Here is a 19,007-nt window from a genome sequence, read left to right as displayed (position 1 = left end):
AACATCAAATTGGTTTGAAATATGGGAAGGTTCTTCAAAGTAGCTCAACCAAATAATAATTTTAAAATCTAAGCCCTCAAGTAATATTAAGAACAACTTTGATGATTTCAAAATATGAACTCATTTAGTTTAAACTTACTTGACCAATTTATTCAATGGATTTGAAATAAAGGACACAAACACTTGGGTATTGAAAATAAGTAGGGACCTGAACAAAATAATTAATCTTAAAGTTAGAGCAATTCAGATATGTTTCACCAAGTATATTCATTTGATTTCAAAATTCATGAACAAAAATATAAGGATGTTTGTAACTTATCCCCACAACCCCAAATTTCTTCAAACAATACTAATGCCACCTTAAATTCTCTTAATAAATGAATGATATGATTTCAAAGTAATCCTTCATGAAACTAGTAAAGATTAAGCTAGATAAACAAGATTTCAATGTAAAAAAACGTGAAACAATTAATTGTTTGAAGAGTGGTTTTTCAAATGCCCAAATCCAATCCCCAAATTCAATTTCAAAGTATCACAGTGCTTGGGAGTGGTAGTTTGTGCCTTAGGAGTCGAGATACACAAATCTTGGGATAAAATCAACTCAAATAGATGAGTTCTCAACATTAAAAGTTAGTCATTGAACTCAGAAAGGGACAATTTGTCTCTTTTCAAATTTTGGTGATATCTTGATTAAAACTCTTGAGAAAATGCTTAAATTTTTTATAATGAGCTTCTAATCCCATAGATTGGTCAATTAAAGATTTGGAGACCTATCTTGCCTAGATCAAAGTCTTCATTCTCATTTGACAACTGTTTTGGAATGGGATGTTCAGAAGACTATGGACCAATTGGACGTTCTTCGTTAAATGCCTCTTTTTTCTTCTAGGTATTCGACTTCTTTGGCCTGGGTGTTTAGATGGTCTGTTGAACAGATGCTTTCAATGACTTTTCTCTCTCGTGGGTGTTGAAGAGCAAGTATGGAAGAGTCTTACATGACTCTCACAATAAGAAGTCCCACAGACCAAAAAATAATATGGAGTCTAAGAAGAGTCTCATGGAAGGATAACTCACAGAAGAGTCTCAATTAAAGGTGTTTTAGTTATTTTAGTCCTTTATTTATGTTCAATTTTTCAATTGTTCTAGGACTTATCTTTTAGTGTCTAACTTTTGATGTAATTGGGATAAGGGTAGTTTAGTTGTAATTGGATTCTACTTGTTTCCTCTATTATAAATAGAGACTCATTGTCCTCAAATTACAACAAATCAATGGACTATTTCACTTTTCAAAAAAATTAAACATGGTATCAAAGCGGGTTCTCTTAGTTGACTCAGTCAACCAATAGAGATAACGTGATCCTTTTTTTTATCTATCATCTCTAGTAGTTTAGGTTCGTATTCTATCTTTTTTCGTCCTATCTAGTCCCATTACCTTTTTTCTTGGCGTTCACACCTCTATACTGAATTTTTTATATTAAAAATTATATATTTATGGAAATATCTTTGAGTCTACTTTCCAATTCAAAAAGAAATTTGACAATAGGAGTTTTCTACAAAGAAAAATCGATATTTGAAGCAGTAAAGGTTAAATTGCAAGAGAGGTTTGAGAAACAACTGAAAGCTTTAACTTTCGAAAAAAGTTTTATGTCATCAAGAATAAGACTTTATATAAAGAATTATATTTCAAAAGATAAATCTGTAATTTTATTTTCTTACCTATTAAACCAATTCTCAGTCTGAGTTTTATAGAGAGAGATATCAATATCAAAAGAGTCAATGGTCATATTGGCTAAAGAAAAAAAAGTACAGTTTGGCCAGATTATAGAGACCAAAATCTATCATATTTTTTTATCTCAAAAGAAGTATATTTTATAAATCAAGATTATACTTTAATGAAAGATGTCAAAGTATAGTTTCAGGTCAATCTGATCTATATGTAAGGAGATATTTGCATTGGAGTCAGTAACCGTCAAACTACAAAAAAAATAAAATAAAGAGCCCATAAAAAATTCAAGAACAAATTTTTTTATGTCAAATTTGGTATCAAAATAAATATCTTTAAGTCTAGTTTCTTAAGCAACAAATGATTTGTGGTTCCGATCTATATTATAGGAGATATTGATATCAGAAGTACTAAATGCCAGTTTTGTCGAAACTATTTTTTTTCTTATTCTCTCCATGCAGTACGTCAATTGAGTATACTTTTTTTTTTTTTCTAGAATCCTTTTTTAGCCAAATTTCTATTATAATAAGAGATTTTTGCTCACAGTTAATCACTCCATGTTGTGCTCGTTCAATGTATCCAAAAAAATTATACTTCGATGTTGTTTTCAAGTTTTACATTTTTGTAACTTGGTTGTTTATTTGACTCATCGTCAACTCTGAAAATTGTCGTCACCCCCAAAAAATTTATAATTAGTCAAATTTATTAAGCTCTATCATTATAGTCTCCCCTAGTTGTTTTTTTAAGAAGGGTCATATTCTAGATTTGTTTAGAAGTATGAGTGTTGCATAGTCAACTCCTTTCGGTTAAAGTTGTTTTCTTTTAGTATTTCTTTAGTTTATCTTCTTGTGTTTTCATCACTCTAGAGTAATGCCTAAACCCACTACTTAACAAGTATAGGAGTGTGCCCAACATCCAACTTGAGTCAAGTATTTTATTCTTCGCCCAAGAAATGATTTGTGTTTGAGTTACCCTTAAAAAGTGAGTAGTCTATTTGTTAAGCCCTAAAGTTGAGTTATTTTTCTGCCTTTAAAATTGAGCGGAGTGTATTTCAAACTATGACCATTTTGACTGGTGTATGGAGCTTTTTCGTATGGCTAGGTATCATTTTCTTCCTCCATATTGTGTTGTATCTAAGTTGGGTTTTTATATCCTTCTTATCCTCAACTTGAGGGAGAGAGTACGAAGAATAAATACAAGAAAAATGTATTTTGTTCCACATGTTGTTGTAATTTTTATGTGACTAAAATATTCAAGAAAGATGGAGCACAAAAGATGAAGTTTTTGCATATGTGAAGAATTTTTCAGCAAATATAAAAAAATTGAAGACCAATTTTTTTTTTTTTTTTTTTGTTGCAAGCTATAGTTATAAACTCCAACTTGAGGAGGAGTGTTGAAAGTATGGAAGAGTCTCACATGACTCTTACAATATGAAGTCTCACAAAGCCATAATTAATATAGTGGAATCTAAGAAAAGTCTCATAGAGGGAGGTCTCACAGAAGAGTCTAAGTTAAAGGTATCTTAGTTATGTTAGTCTTCTATTTATGTTCAGTTGTTCAATTATTCTAAGACTTATCTTTTAGTGTTTAACTTTGGGTGTAACTGGGATAAGGGTAGTTTAGTTGTAATTGGATTCTACTTGTTTCCTCTATTATAAATAGAGACTCATTGTACTCAAATTACAACAAGTCAAAGAAGTTTTCCACTTTCAAAAAATTTAACAATGATCAATCAACTTCTATAGGCATGATTGATTATACAATATGCTAACAAAGAGGTTAATAATTTATGATCCATCAGCCTCCTTGGGCATTATCCGTCATACAAAATACTGTAAGGCATAAGTTATAAAACATGATCAATCAATCTTATTGGCATGATTGATCATCCAAAATCTTGCTAGGCTAGTGTATGATGCATGAGAGATCAATGTTATAAAGATCTATCATTCTGATGGTACAAGGTTTTCAAAATGAATGGATCTATGGTCCAATCAATTATAAGGCCATATGAGCTCTAAAACATAGCTATTAGGACGCAATTGATTGATCAATGAAAATGTATGATTGACTAATCTTCTATGCAGCTCTTCGAACAATGATAAGAAGCAACTAGTTTCGCCAAGAAACTCATAAATAGGGTCTTACACTTGTTCCTATGCATTCATTTAGCATTTTGGAACGCTTTGAAGATATATTAATGCTATTAGACAAATCAATGTCATCCCTTAAAAGAATAGAAAGAGAAAATAAGAAGCTAAATTGCAGTTTTTGAAATTAGAAAAGAAAATTGAACACTTTTCGAAATAAGAAGCTAACAACAGACTCAAAAGGGTCTAAGGTATAACAACTACCCAATGCTTGAGACTTACTATCAATAGCTACTAGGTACAAGCACCTAGAGTCATAAATGGATTCTCAACAATTATCAATCAATTTATCCAAATCTTAGAATTACCATTTTTGCATTAAGTCTCATTTTTTGTTGTTCAACATGGAGGTAGGTCATGTACACGTTTTGGAGTCCTACAACTTGAAAATCTAGGCTTGACATTATATCAATTCAAATTTCTATAGAAAGGGGTTGACTCCTTTTCGAATTTTTGGCCTTCTTCAATGGGATGCATGTGTTAGGCCAAAGGTAAAATCATGTTGGTCTCTATTATTTTAATGATAACAAAATATGTAGCTTGAAAGCGCTTCTAATAGTCTTATAAGTGTATTGAGATACACGTCTTCCAACACAAATATTTTGAGGAATACGCAAAAGCTCAAAACGAAAGAATGACTAATCAAGTTACTACATCAAGATGTGAAACAAAAACTTTGTGAAGATTATTGTTGTGAAGAAGAACTTACACAAAAGAGACAAATGAAGATTTAATGACTAGAGTCCAAGCATCATTAGTAAATCTCAAGAACACTAACTATTGATAGTCAACCAAATTCTGATTCTTAAGCACAAGTATGTTATAAAGCATTATGACATTCATATTTTCAAAACCATACTCAAAACAATCATGACAAATGCGAGTAGATCTAACATGGTTTTGTAGTCAGTGTCTTGTAAAGGAGAAGCAAAAAAATAAAAATAAAAAAACAATCGTACTCAAATAGAAGATGTAAGGGAACAAGACGAAAAACAAACAGTCTTACTAGTTCAACTCTGAGAAAGGAATTGGAAACAGAATATTGAATACATTTTCATCAAAAAAAAAAAATGGAGTAAAGTAAGAAAGTTTCAAATAGGAAAAAGGATACCTTAAAAAGGAAAAGTGAAGGCCCAAATAGTTAACAAATCATGAAAACAAGCAACATGGATCTTGGTGGATTTGAACCACCACACCTCAAAAGAGATATTTGAGCGCTCTTCCATTTTGAGCTTAAAGATCCACTAGAAAACTTATGCTCTGAGATCAATACAAACATGGAAGAAAAATGTCCAATTTCATACTACAAACCCCTCTAGTTATAATTTTCAAATCTAAGTAAAAGCCAAAGGTCAATATTAGCACCCAACATGCCAAAACAAATAGAACGTCGGCTACATCCAAGATTCTAGTAGGGTTAATTAGTTATGTAGTTCAAAACATTTAGACAAAGCATATGCAAAAGCCAAATATTTTAAATCAAAGCTATATCTTAATTAACCACTAACAATTGAGTGGGCTAATTAACTAAATTGATTGATTGATGAGAAACCCATTGACAACAGAGCATAAAGAGCTTCAAGCCAATTGCATACAACTGTGAACATAAGCTCTATCCCTTTTGTTCATGGCCAAACACGGTTTTATTAACTCCCAAATTTAGTTAGTGCAAAAGTCCCACAAATACTTGCTATTAATCCAAAGTAAATTACTTACTCTGTGCACAATTAAAGTTCTTAAGCAAAAAACTATTCCAACTCTGTGTCAACAATACAAATGATACATCAAGAAAATTAAACGGGCCAATTAAAACTGCACCAATGAAATATCAAGATAAGAAGTAGTCACAAAATTTGATGGTTATCTTTAAAAATATGTTATTCAACTTTCTAGGTGGCCAAAGTGAAAGCTTACCAGATATTTCCAATAGAAGAGCTTCTAAATAAGTTATTGAAAGATGAAAATTTAGTCCTCAGTAACTACAAATTTGAAAAACGAATAGACATGACCTCAGTAACTACGAATTTTAATATTCAATCATGGCTGACCTCCATTTTGGGCCAAAATCTTTTGTCTGCTAGGTCAGTGGCAATCTGTTTCATCCCTTCCTGGTCATTTCTTTTGGATTTTCTTCTCACAGGGAACCAGTTTCCACCACAGAAGTAAACAATGAAAGCAAATGAGAATTTCTCACGTCCACTCGTACCCATGTCGCCTTCCACTTTCAGAAGACACCGGTGCCATTCTCATTACCCATTCTTCTTCGGTTCCATCAATGACTTGCGATCTAATTCAAATCCCACAAACAGAAAGATTGGAAGAAGACGAGAAGGATGGCTGCGTCTTCTTCCTCTCTCAGTTCCGTCTTTTCTGTCCACTTCCCAAGACTTCGTTCCTTCGCTTCTCTCTACGCCCATCTCCCACATTCATCTTCATCTTTGTTCACCTCCGGCCTGCACACTCAGGACTAAAAGGTGTTTGGTCTTGAACCCACATTGTTCGGAAAACCCTACGAGGACGTCCACGGCTGCGGCTGAAGAGACCTTTACTTCCTCCTCTCCCACTTTCCGCGACATAACGGTCCTCGTCGTGGGTTCAACCGGGTACATTGGTAAATTCGTCGTTCGGGAGCTCATCAACCGCGGGTTCAACATCATCGCTATCGCCCGAGAGCGCAGCGGCATTCGCGGCAAAAAAACCAAGGAGGAAAATTTGGCGGAGCTGCAGGGCTGCACCGTCTTATTTTCCGATGTCACAAGCTTGGACCGTCTGGAAGACTCGCTGAGTGGGCTCGAGTCGCCCGTCGATGTGGTAGTATCCTGCCTCGCCAGCCGCACCGGCAGCGTCAAAGATTCGTGGCTCATCGACTACTCCGCCCCCAAGAACAGCTTCACCGTCGGCCGTAGGCGCGGTGGCAAACACTTCGTTCTGTTATCGGCAATCTGCGTTCAGAAGCCGCTTCTCGAGTTTCAGCATGCCAAACTCAAATTCGAGCCGAACTGGCTTATGAAGCCGCCAAGAATACCCAATTCACCTACAGCATTGTACGACCAACGGCTTTCTTCAAGAGCCTTGGCGGTCAGGTCGAGCTCGTAAAAGACGGGAAACCATACGTCACGTTCGGCGATGGCCAATTGTGCGCATGCAAGCTTATCAGCGAGCCGGATTTAGCTGCCTTCATAGCGGACTGTGTGCTTGACGAGGATAAGATAAATCAGATCTTGCCCATTGGGGGACCAGGGAAGGCCTTGACGCCCTTGGAACAGGGGGAGATGTTGTTTAGGCTCCTCGGAAAGGAGCCCAATTTCCTGAAAGTTCCGATAGGGATTATGGATTTCGCGATCGGTGTTTTCGTTCTCCTTGTGAAAATTTTCCCTTCGTTGGAGGATGCAGCAGAATTTGGGAAAATTGGCAGATATTATGCAGCCGAGAGCATGTTGGTCTGGGACCCAGAAGAAGGAGAATACAGTGCAGAGAAGACACCGAGTTATGGAAAGGATACATTGGAGGAATTCTTTCAGAGGGTGATCAGAGAAGAGATGACGGGTCAAGAATTAGGGGAACAGATGATATTTTAACCATTCAGAGCGGAATTTGGTGAAGTTGAGTAGAGTCTCTGCACTCTTCGAATCAAACAGTTTTGTAGCATCCGTCAAATTTGAGTAAGTAAAAATGTTCTTACTTCTTGAACTGTGTTGTGCTTGTGCTTTTATTGTTTTGAGTGCTATATATTCCGTAAATGAAACTCTTCTGCCTTTTTTTATTTTTGCTGTATATAGTAGGTCATTCAAATCAGTTGATTTTCTGTTTCTTTTCATTTATGGTTGATACTGGCTTTTTTGGAGTTTGAACATCTCCCTCAGAAAAGGCTGATTTGAAAAATAAGACAGCATCTAAAGGAATTTGTGCTTCTCTTTGCTGATTGTCATTTCTTAATATGAATCTGGAAGTGGGTCAATTTTATCTAACTCAATATTGTGTTTTGACAAAAGCCACATTTGGCACCCACATACAGGCAGCTACCAATCTATAATAAAGAAACTAGACTAACTTTATTATCATTAGAACAAAACAGAGTTACACATCTCACAAATCCAGATTTGCTAATACGAGAATTACCCTCATGCAAAACCATACCCATCACAGTTTTTTTTTTTTTTTTTTTGACAAAACCATACCCATCACAAGATACTATGGAACATCTACCAAGGCACAGTAACATCATATGGACTTGTGCTTTTGACATTTATGCCACTATTGAATTCCTGATTAGGCAGGAACAAATGTGCCCTTGTAAATCTGTGCGGCTTTTTTGCTATCTATTGCAGGCAGTGACTTATCAACTTTGGGTACAGTATTGGGTAGGCTTCCATACCTCCTTTCGGCTTCTTTGCTATCAATTGTTTCATGAGCAGGCTCTTTTCTATGTGAAACTGGAGATACCAGGGAACGGCCCTGCTGTGGAGCTTTGGTGACCAAAGGAGTTCTGGCTTGCTCCTTCACATAATTTGCCAGAGGACCAGTATCATATGTCTGTTTGGTAACTACTGAAGGTGCTGAGAGATAGCCCTGCTGTGGAGCTACAGTGACAGTAGTCCTTACAGGTTCCTTTAAATAATCTGCCGGGCCTCCGATTTCATTCGAAGGTTTGGTAAGCGGGCTATCATAGTTCCTTGCTGGAGGTGGAACTCCTCTGTTAAACCCATTACCAACTTTGCTATGTGGTGTAGCTGAGTACAAGTCATCCAGTCTTCGATCATCTTTCCCGTGGTAGCTATGATGGTTTGGCTGATGCACGGTATTGTACTTTGGCTGGCTACCATCCTCTTTCCCTCAGTAGCTTTCATGCTTTGGCTGAGGCACAGTATCATACTTTGGGTTACTCCACCCTTTGGTTCCAGTTTCATGGCTACCACCATAAGTTTTGGGGAAGGGTGATTGGCGCTGAAACAAGCCTAGAGGGAGACCACCTTTCCTATTCATGCCAATATATTCATTTCCTCCTGGCGTTGGATCCACATAGGCCTCTTTCCTACCCCATCCACTTTCAGGATCTGCAGAGTCCCGTAATATTTCTGCCTTAGTGGCAGAGCTTCTTGTGTACCCTTGAGGTGAATACCCATGCTTCACTACTGTTTCTGAATTGGTTACAGATGCATGTGATATTTGCTGGTTAGGCATTATGAAAACCCCAGGGACAGCCTTACCGTCAGAATCTACTACAACGGGCCTGCAAACATGATCTCTGTATGTATCACCCTTTTCACCATAGCCTGGTTTGCTCCATTCTCTTGCACCATTTTCGTAGGTATTGTTCCTTAGAGGGAACCTGAAGCCTAGCTTGCTCCTCACAGTGCTGCCCCTATTGTAGCTGTATTCAGCCATTAACTCTTTCTGGTTTTGAAGTCTGATGAGCAAACGTACCTCTCCTGAGTTCTTAAGTTGGTTCTCATTTTATATAGAAATCACCTGCCGCTTCTTTGAGTGCACCACAAGAAACAGGTTGGAAAAGGTGCATATCCTTTCACTTTCTTCCTTTACAATTCTGAATGCACCAAAGCTAATAGTTGCCAAAAGGATCTGATTCTCCAGCACTTATCCAGAAGTTCCTTGAGTGTACCACAAAATATGGTTCACGGAAGGATCATATTCTCTCATTATCACGTTTGATGCAGCTCCAGTCTCCTGTCAACTGAATGGAGATAACGAGCAACTAAACAGGGACCATGGGAACAAATATAAAAGCTCAGAGAATCTTCAAACTAGCCAAAAGTAGCAACATCCAAACTGCTTTCTCAAAGTTTGTCAAGTAGTTTTCGGAGTCTGCGGAAGTTTTATTTTAAGCCTCCATAGGAGAATGCTCTTTAGGAGAATGCTGTAAAATGTGGTCATTGAAGGAGGAATGTTGCAACTGGCATAAGCAACGAAGATGACGGTATCAGATGCAAAGTTCATTGAAAGCTAAGAGAGCTGCATCAGCCGACCTTGGGATCCTCTACTTTCAACTGTTGAAAGCTGATTCTGCTTCCTTCCTCCACTTTAATTCTGGGGTCATCAAATTTCAATTGACAGAGGGATGAATCTTGTGTGTTGCTGTTAACTTCACAGAAGACTTGAGAATCAGACATCCAACCTAAAATACAAATCACAGTACAGACTTATTATGACCCAATAAGATTTTAAATCAAAGTCATTTGGTTTTTTTTCCAGTGATGGTTGTCAGTGGAGATAAAAGTCCAGTCTCCATTTCTGTCAGATACAGCTACTGGAAAGCAGATTTTCACCCTTCCGCAGTCAAAAGATCTTGTTTCTCCATATACGTGAAGCAAAGCTGATTCAATGGGCATTCATCGAACAGTCAAATGTTTGGAATTGAATTGCTGGAATAATTTTTGGAATGATATCCATTTGAATAAAGAAATTTTGGATATGAACTTTAGAGAGCAGAATTTATGCTTGCATGAGATTTATTCCAAACACATGCATCTTTCCCTCCTCTTAGGATGGGAACAGGTAAGGCTTGTCAAAACCTGCCCCCTCTATTTTTTGTTTTTATTAAGTTGAAAATTTTGTATTCAGACATAATTAAAATTTATGCTATTCACGTAATTAACTGTATAAATCAAATGGAATAATTGGAAGTCAAAGGCACTATTATGTAATTCAAATTTGGGTAATACAAGTTATTGGATCAACTCAGTTAAATCACACATACAAAAACTCGGCTTGAATCGATTGTACCATGTTTTACTTAAGAGTTACGAGATCGGTTATTGTCTAAAAAATAAGATCCAATCCAAGATTTTGATACAGGATGATAACAAATAGTGTCGACCTTGGCAATAATTCTTGTTGAATTTGTGAGAAATTATATTTTAAACAAATTCCTAATGCTGTAAATAATATGATATAATATAATTATTAAAATTTTATAAAGTATGATTTAATATAATTTTTATATTCATAAATAAAATATATTTTTTAAAAAAGAATTTCGTAAGGCTTCTTCCTTCCTTAATGAAATAAGCTAGAGATCTTTGCCACCCCCATTGCTATTGTGCAGAAATTGCATAGGCAACTAAGCAACAGAGGCCCCTCCATAGTGAGACGAAAAAAAAAAAAGGGGAAAATAGAGAGGGAAGATGGGGGAGGGGCCTTCAATGGCCTCCGCCCCTTATTTTCCCTTTGGCAAGGATGTAGAAGTCGCTAGCTAAAGTTTTTTGTTGATGGTTCTCTACCTCCCTTGCTTGCTGGTAATCTGTCCATGGTGAAGAAGAGGAGAAGAAGAAGAGAAAGAAATAGGTAGAAGAAAAGAAAGAAATAGGTAGAAGAAAAGAAAGACAAAGGAACAAGGGAGGGGAGAGAAGGCCCTCTCCCTATGAGTACCCAAGAAAGTGATTTCTGGCCTCTCTTGACTAAGAAATTTCTCCCTAGTAAGTTAAAAGTCATTTTAAGTAAAAAAATTCACTGAAATATGTGTTTTCAGGAAAAGATAAGCACTAATGCTCCCTGGAAATTAGTTTTACTTAAAAATACTTTGTTAGCCCTTTCTTAAAGGGCACTAATCGGACCTATGTATTTACACAAAATAATGCGTAATCAAAACCTTTATTTGTCCAAGAAAGTTCTTGTTTGCGCCATTGTGCTACAGCCATTACTGATCCCTTCAATAAAAGAAAGGAGGCAAGTCAAATAACGTCAATGAAGGTGAGAAAATATAAGAAACATTTATAATGAAAAAACCTGGAGCTACAGTTTCTAAATGGAATTGGGTGGCAACACTCGGTTAAAAATCTTTACATCTAATTTATCCGTTACATATGAAGGTTGGAAAAAAGTAAACCCATCAGGGTGATCACCCTCTCTTGAATGGTTCCATTCACAAACCATTCAGATTTAACAGGTTTCTACTGTACATGCATGTCACATTCAGATTCATAGGTGCTAAGAGAAGTATGAAGATCGTTTCCAAACAAATTTTATCATAGATGTTGCTGGAGTTCATGATCTGCCAATAGTACCAAGGAAATGTCCATAGCTCTTGTAGGTCCAACCTTCCGGTGAATCATCCTTCTTTTATTTTCTTTTTGGGGTTAAGAAACAATGAGACATCTACAACAGTATCCATGGCCAGCAAGAGTGCCTTTATATTGCCAGACGGTTTCTGCTCAAGTAGCAATGCCCCCATTACCCATTGTCATTACTAAAACAAGAGTGTAAAAAAAAAAATGAATAAATGAATTGCATGGTTGAGGGTTAACCTTTATGGATCAAAAGTCGGAACCTCATTTGTGAAACCGTTAGTGGCTTGGTAAATACTTCTTTGCAAGATACTTCTGTAAGGGTCTTCCTCTCGCTTTTGCAGAAGATAGGTCAAAGATTTCTCAACCTCAGATTTAATCTGTAAGTAAACTGTATTTATAGTTTCTTTATCCTTCAACACCATCTCTCCTGCTGTCTTAATTGGTTTGCCAAATAAATAATAAAAACGCCCAGGTATCTTGGGTAAAATTCCTGGAAGGTAAAATTTCTGATTTGCAACCTCCCCATCTGCCTCCGTCCTAAAACCAAAACAAAAACAATTTTGACATGACAATATGTCATTCTTTCCTTCTTCCAAGTTAACTTGTATGTTTAGAAGACAGTAATCATGCCTAGGAATCAGGAGTAATCCACAGTACCTTAAATGTACCACCTTGTCATTTAGATCCTTTATCCAGTCTCTTAGAAAAGGTATATTTATTTGATCATTGTAATCGAGAAACAACTGCCACCACATTCAACAAATAACAAATGCAAGTCATACTTGAAGAGCCAAAAAGGCTTAAAAAATAAGGAAACAAGAAAGAGAAACTTAGATAATTTGAGGTACAGTCCCATTTGCTAATTTAGTCATCAGATTTACACATAGATGCCTGCTTTTTTCTTTTCCACATTTTTTTTCTAATTCTATGTCTTTGTGTTTGATACTCTTTTCATTTTGTTTGTAACTTTAGAGTGAGATAATTGGAGATAATGACGATGTTATAAATATAACTGAAAAATCTGATATTTGGGTGAAAAAGAAAAGAAATAAGAGAAGAAGAGCTTGGAGAGGAGCAGCAGCTGCTGCCTCAAAAAGGACACCCCCCTTTTCTTTTAATTAGGGTTTTAAGTGATTTTTACATAAAAGATAAAGATACCCCTCAAAACATAAACTTATATATCTCCTAACATACACTTCTAAAATGAATGAAAATTGAACCATATACATATGAAAACATTAGCTACCTAACAGACATCACATAAGATAAAAACATAATACATAAAATAACCAAAATACCCCTAAATTGATCGTTAAGGAATAGTCCCACATGGATTAGCGAGTACAAAGATCTTGAGTTGATTAGCTGGGAAAGAGGTTTCCTAAGTTGGCTAGTCATTCTGGGTTGAGACTTGGACCCAACTTGACATAGTATCAGAGCGGGTACTCATATATGGGCCTACACCTATCCACTTGTAGAGCCACAAAAGAAGGCCTACACCTAAGTTATCCACTTGTAGAGCCACAAAAAGATGGCCTACAACTAAAAATTATCCACTTGTAGAACCACAAAAAGGGCCTACACCTAAAACATTATCCACTTGCAGAGCCACAAAAGAGGGCCTACATGGGAGGGGGAGTGTTAAGGAATAGTCATACATGGATTAGTGAGTACAAAGATCTTGAGTTTATTAACTGGGAAAGAGGTTTCCTAAGTTGGCTAGTCATTATGGGATGAGACTTAGACCCAACTTTACATATTTTAACACTATCCTTCAAGCTGGAGAGTAGATATCAAATAACCCCAGCTTGTCACAGAAGGATACATGTTCACCTCTTCCCAATGGTTTGGTAAACGCATCGACTTACCACCTTTCCTTGCATACATGCATCTCTAATAAAATGACAATCAATCTCTATATGTTTAGTTATCTCGTGGAATACAGGGTTGCTGGCAATAAAGTTTACTGCCTGATTATCACACTTCAAGACCATAGGACCGGGTAACAGGAAACTAAATTCAAGAACGGATTTAATCCACATAAGCTCACTAACTGTGTGATCCATTACTCAATATCCAGCCTCTGCGCTAGATCTAGCTACAATTGTCTGTTTTTTACTTTTCCAACTTATCAAGGTTACCTCCAACAAAACAACAGTACCATGATGTAGACCGTCTATCCATTTTACTCCTAGCATAATCAGCATCAGAATATCCAAGTACATCAATCTGTCCGTTTTGAGTATACTACAAACCTTTTCTAGGAGCACCTTTCAAATACTTTAAAATCCGGTGAGCAACTTCTAAATGTACTTTTTGCGGAATTTCCACGAACTGGCTCACAATTCACACGGAAAATGAAATATCTAACCTGGTAACTATAGCATACCTACGGTATTGAGTTCTGTACTTGAGACCAGGACCCTGTGTATCATGAAGATTATGGTTGACTTCTATGGAAGTGTCTACCAGTTTAGCACCCAATAAACCATACTCCTGCAACATATCTAATATATATTTCCTCTAGGAGAGCACAATACCTTGTTTGCTACGGGCAACTTCAATGCCAAGAAAATACTTGAGGGGGCCCAAATCTTTTATCTAGAAATATGTGGCCAAGTACTGTTTAACTTTAGTAATGCTTTCAAGATCATCACCATACAGTCAATATCATCTACATAGATCACCAAAACAACTACACCGGTCTTCCTCTTAAGTATGAACATAGAATGGTCACAATGGCTCCAGTATAACTATAGTACTAAATTTCTTCAACTACACCCTGGGACTTCATTTAAATCCATAAATAACCTTTTTTAGTTTACATACCTTCCCTGACTTCCCCTGAGCAACATACCTAGAGGTTCATATAAACTTCTTCATGTAAATCTCCATACAAGAAGGCATTTGCCACATCGAGCTAACAAAGAGGTCAACCTTTATTAACCACTACAATGATTAAGATACGTACCAAAGTAAGTCGTGCTACAGGAGAGAATGTCTAAAACATATCAGCACCGAAGGTTTGTGTATATCCCTTTGTTACTAGTCGACCCTTGTGTCGTTCAATAGATCCATTGGTATTATATTTTATAATATAAACCCAACGACACCCCACAATAGTAGCTCCTACTGGGGGATGACATAGACGCCAAGTTCCCTGAGACAACAACACTCATCTAATCATCCATAGCTCATTTCCACTCTGGAGAACACAAAGTATCCTACACGGAACAGAGTCTAGTAGAAGTAGACAAGGACATAACAAAGGATTTAAAGGAAGGGGGCAAAAAGTCAAGAGAAATATAATTAGAGATAGGATGAGAAGTGCAAGACCGTTTACCTTTATGCAGACTAATAGGCAAGTCCAAGTCAAAAGATGGCGTTGTGCTGAGTTCCGGGCGCTGTGACCCCTCGTGCGTCCCGCCTCCATTCCTTCGCCATCCCTGGATTTACCTCTTCACCCTCCTACAATTGCTTTTGACGATGAGATCAACGGTGGAAGAGCTCTTCATCAGCAGCAACGACACAGAGGCTTGAGGACCACTGATGATCTAGAAGATGACCTCCAGGGCTGGCAAATTGTGATCAGTCGAGCTACATGAAGAAGACTCAGACAAACCTTGCCAGGAAACCCACCACTTTCACTTTCAGGTATGGAAAGACCGACACCAGTCTGTCAAACCCAAGAATGCTCGAGTCGTGCCATCCACATCCTATCTAGGACATGCACCAGGTGCTCGTATATCTCTATCCCGACCATCGTAGGAGAATCCTTCATCAAGCTTTTTGACGTGGTTGTGTCTAGCAATCCTGGTCGAAGTAGCACCAAAGAACTCTGGACAAGGGACTTTGTCTTCTACGTTGCCACCCAACTCCATCATGGCAGCTTGGAATGCAGGATAACCCATTGCTGTTGTGGATCGCTGTCATGGGAATCCTTTTTGTCCCCAAACTCACCAATTCCAACTTCAGATGGGATACTTTTCCGCAATTGCCTCCTTCTGCTCCTGTCTCCAGCCCCCTCAACACTGCCTGATACACAGCAATCCTACCCAATTTCATCTAGCCATCGGCTTCCCTACTCCAGCAAAGACCAGAACTCCAATCCTGCCCCCACCTCAAAGCCAGCCACCAAACTCACCCTGAATTTGCCCCTGCAATGATCTCACTCATGATAGGTCCGATTTGAAGTTGTTGGCTCCGGGACCCTGATTTTGATTTCACCTTTGAGGATTGGTGGCAAAGCCTTACACCCAACCCCAACCCTGGCTGGACCTACCCTCTGAAACTGAAAATGCTCAAGGCCAAACTCCTCTCCTGGTCCTCTTGCCGCTGGTCTGTTGCTGCTGCTTAGAAGAGCTCCCTCCTCAACCGTATCTCCGAGCTCCATCTCATTGAGGAGCAATGGTCTCTTTCTCAAACGAAACCATCCATTGGAAATAACGGGCCAGGTTTCGCTGGCTGACCGATGTAGATGGAAACACCAAATTCTTCCACTCCACTGCCTCAGCCAGGCAAAGAGCTAACTGGAGCACCTCCCTCAACATTGAGGACCAGGTGAGCTTGGATAGATTGACAATGCTGCTCTCGGGCTGCCCCTCGATTGTGCCCCGGGGTTTGATGGCTTCAATGGTGAATTTTACCACCATTGTTGGACCACCATCCGGGATGACATATGCCCTTATCAAGTATTTCTACCACATTACCTATTGGGCCATGGGAACTTCGTTCATCACCTTGGTGCCCAAGAAACTTAATGTCAAGCAGCTTCATGATTTTAGGCTAATCAGTCTCACCACCGGCGCATATAAAATTATCGTTTGGGTGTTGACTAATAGATTCAGGGACGTCTTGGACAGATCATTCATCCTTGCCAGTGCGCTTTCATCCGAGGCCAAAATATCCTAGACTCTGCCATGGCTGCACACGAGTTGTTTGACTCCTTCAAGCGCTCCAAGCTCCCCAAATTCGCCCTCAAGCTCAACTTCAAGAAAGCCTTTGACCGTGTTAACTGGAAGCTGCTAGATCATCTTCTTGGGTGCATGGGATTCGGCACCCGTTGCCGATGCTAGATTCACAGATGCATTTCATCTGCTTCGTACTCTATCTTGGTTAATGTTGTTTCCTGTAGGCCCTTCCTTGGCTCCCGTGGAATCCGTCAAAGAGCCCCTTTCGCCATTCCTCTTTACGGTCATTGTTGAGCATCTATCCACTATGATCAACCATGCCAAACGAATTGGGTGACTCTCTCCTGTCTCCCGCCAACCAGACCAGGACATTGCAATCCTTCAATATGCTGATGACACACTGATATTCGGGGAGGGCTCTATGGACCAAATTATCAAATTCAAACCTCTGCTTGGCTTGTTCGAAATCTCCTTGGGGCAAAAACTCAGCTGGTCCAAATCTTCCATCACCGGATACAATATTGACCCTGGCGTTCTCTGTTCCACGGCAAATTACCTTGGCTGTGAAATTGCCAATCAGCAAGTACCTTGGCCTCCCCTTGCTTGACTGCTCCCCTCATAAGCACTGCTGGAGCCCGGTCATTGAGAAGATGGAACACCGCCTTGCAACTTGGCTGGGCAAATTTCTCTCCAAGGCCAGCAAGCTCACTCTCATTAAGTCTTGCCTAAATGGCATTCCGAGCTACTTTCTCTCCCTCTTCCCCAGCCCAGCTGCTGTTGCTAACTGCCTGGAACTCTTGAAGCGATTCATCTGGGGTGGTCCAAATGGTGAGCGTAAATACCACCTGGTTAGATGGGCAGACGTGTACCAACCTCTCCACCTTGGTGGGCTCGGTATCAAAAGCATATCTGGCACATATTCTGCCATCCTTCTCAAATGGTTTTGGAAGTTTTAATTCTTCCCCTAACTGATCTGGCAGCCTCTGGTTGCTGCAAAGGCTGGACAGCGTGACAGCTGGTGGTTGAGCGGAAGTCGTCATCACCTATCTCCAATTTGGAGAAAGATCTTCCTGCTCCTCCCCAAATTTACTGCCTCGATTAAATTTTCTAATTGTGATTCCAGGTTCATCCCAAAATGAGTAGCCGAAATTAGGTCTTTTCCTGAAATTAATTTATGTAGGATTATTCCTATTAAGACTCTCCCTTACATCGATGTCTAAATATGCAACCAACAGGCCGACATGTAGACTAAATAGATATCTAGCTCTAATACCGCATAAAATTAGGGTTGAGTTTCTAGGCGTGTGTGTGAGAGAGAGAGAGAGAGAGAGCTAAGGTTTGGCATTGAGAAACTGGAATTCTGTTCTAAGCTCAACCCCTGTTCCTTAAGTACTCATAAACCAGTCCGGTAATTACATAAGTACAAAAATACCCCTTTTTTCTGAAAAGGTGTGTATAGACTATAAAAAGAAGAGAGAAATACATATCAAACCTAGGAGAGCGGGCCTTCCTCCACAACACGGTGTTGGAGTGAAACAAAAAAAAAAAAAAAAGTACCCCTTGACTTCAGCTTTTAAACCTTCACCCATTCTTAGCACCTATTACATAATGCCACTTGCTACTAGCAGAAAAATAAGTTTTAAATCAGAATATGTTACTACAATATGCACATAAACTAAAACAAATAGCTTCGTATTTAATGTCTTATGATGGCCTCTTTGCAAGTCACTAATAAAATATCTTTACATCTAACTTTGTTCTAAAGTTAGGTCCAAGGCCATCATAAAATGCTAGTTGAAGTTAGGGGGTCTGTTCCCAACTAATAACCATAGTTTTTTTTACTTTAACCTATATGGGATTATTCTCACTAAAACTCCCTCTTACATCCAAGTTTTAAAAAATGGACAACAGGCATAAGATGTGAACAACAGAACCTAGTTCAAAATAAATGGACCACAACTAGGCCCAATAAAGCTATCTCTTTGCTCTAATACAATGTTAAAGTTGGATCCAAATGCATCCCACAATGATTAGATGAAATTAGGTATTTTCTTAACTAATAACCACATGATGTTTCCTGATATTAATCCATGTGGAATTATTTCCTCTAAAATTGGCCATTAAATTTAGTAAGCCAATATCGGTTACTGGTTTCCCTCTTGTTGTAAGCTTAACAAAAGCTCACCAGAAATTACCTAACCCT

General features: G+C 38.3%; 1 protein-coding gene and 1 pseudogene across 2 annotated transcripts in view; one reads left to right on the top strand and one right to left on the bottom strand.

Annotated features, from left to right (window-relative positions):
- The first annotated feature begins 6,078 nt into the window (after positions 1 to 6,078).
- LOC137959592 (divinyl chlorophyllide a 8-vinyl-reductase, chloroplastic-like) lies at positions 6,079 to 9,415 on the top strand (annotated as a pseudogene).
- Positions 9,416 to 11,448: 2,033 nt separating this feature from the next.
- Positions 11,449 to 19,007, bottom strand: part of LOC137958416 (phytyl ester synthase 1, chloroplastic-like) — a 66,535-nt gene continuing 58,976 nt past the window's right edge. The window contains exons 12-14 of one of the 2 annotated variants that reach the window (XM_068805417.1): positions 12,552 to 12,637; positions 12,132 to 12,431; positions 11,449 to 11,534 (exon numbers count right to left, since the gene is read on the bottom strand). In XM_068805417.1, coding sequence (XP_068661518.1) covers positions 12,134 to 12,431; positions 12,552 to 12,637 — 384 coding nt within the window. In that variant the 3' untranslated portion in view covers positions 11,449 to 11,534; positions 12,132 to 12,133. Of the gene's footprint in view, positions 11,535 to 11,618; positions 12,035 to 12,131; positions 12,432 to 12,551; positions 12,638 to 19,007 lie in introns of those variants that run through there. The other variant, XM_068805416.1, reaches the window with a different exon arrangement.

The sequence above is a fragment of the Aristolochia californica genome, unplaced genomic scaffold (genome assembly GCF_029961685.1).
Source record: "Aristolochia californica isolate CCGP_79_NKW_82.1479 unplaced genomic scaffold, dmAriCali1.0.hap1 SCAF_3, whole genome shotgun sequence".
Classification (NCBI taxonomy): Eukaryota; Viridiplantae; Streptophyta; class Magnoliopsida; order Piperales; family Aristolochiaceae; genus Aristolochia; species Aristolochia californica.
Note: the sequence above shows the minus strand (reverse complement) of the source record. Positions and strands in the feature narration are given on the sequence as shown.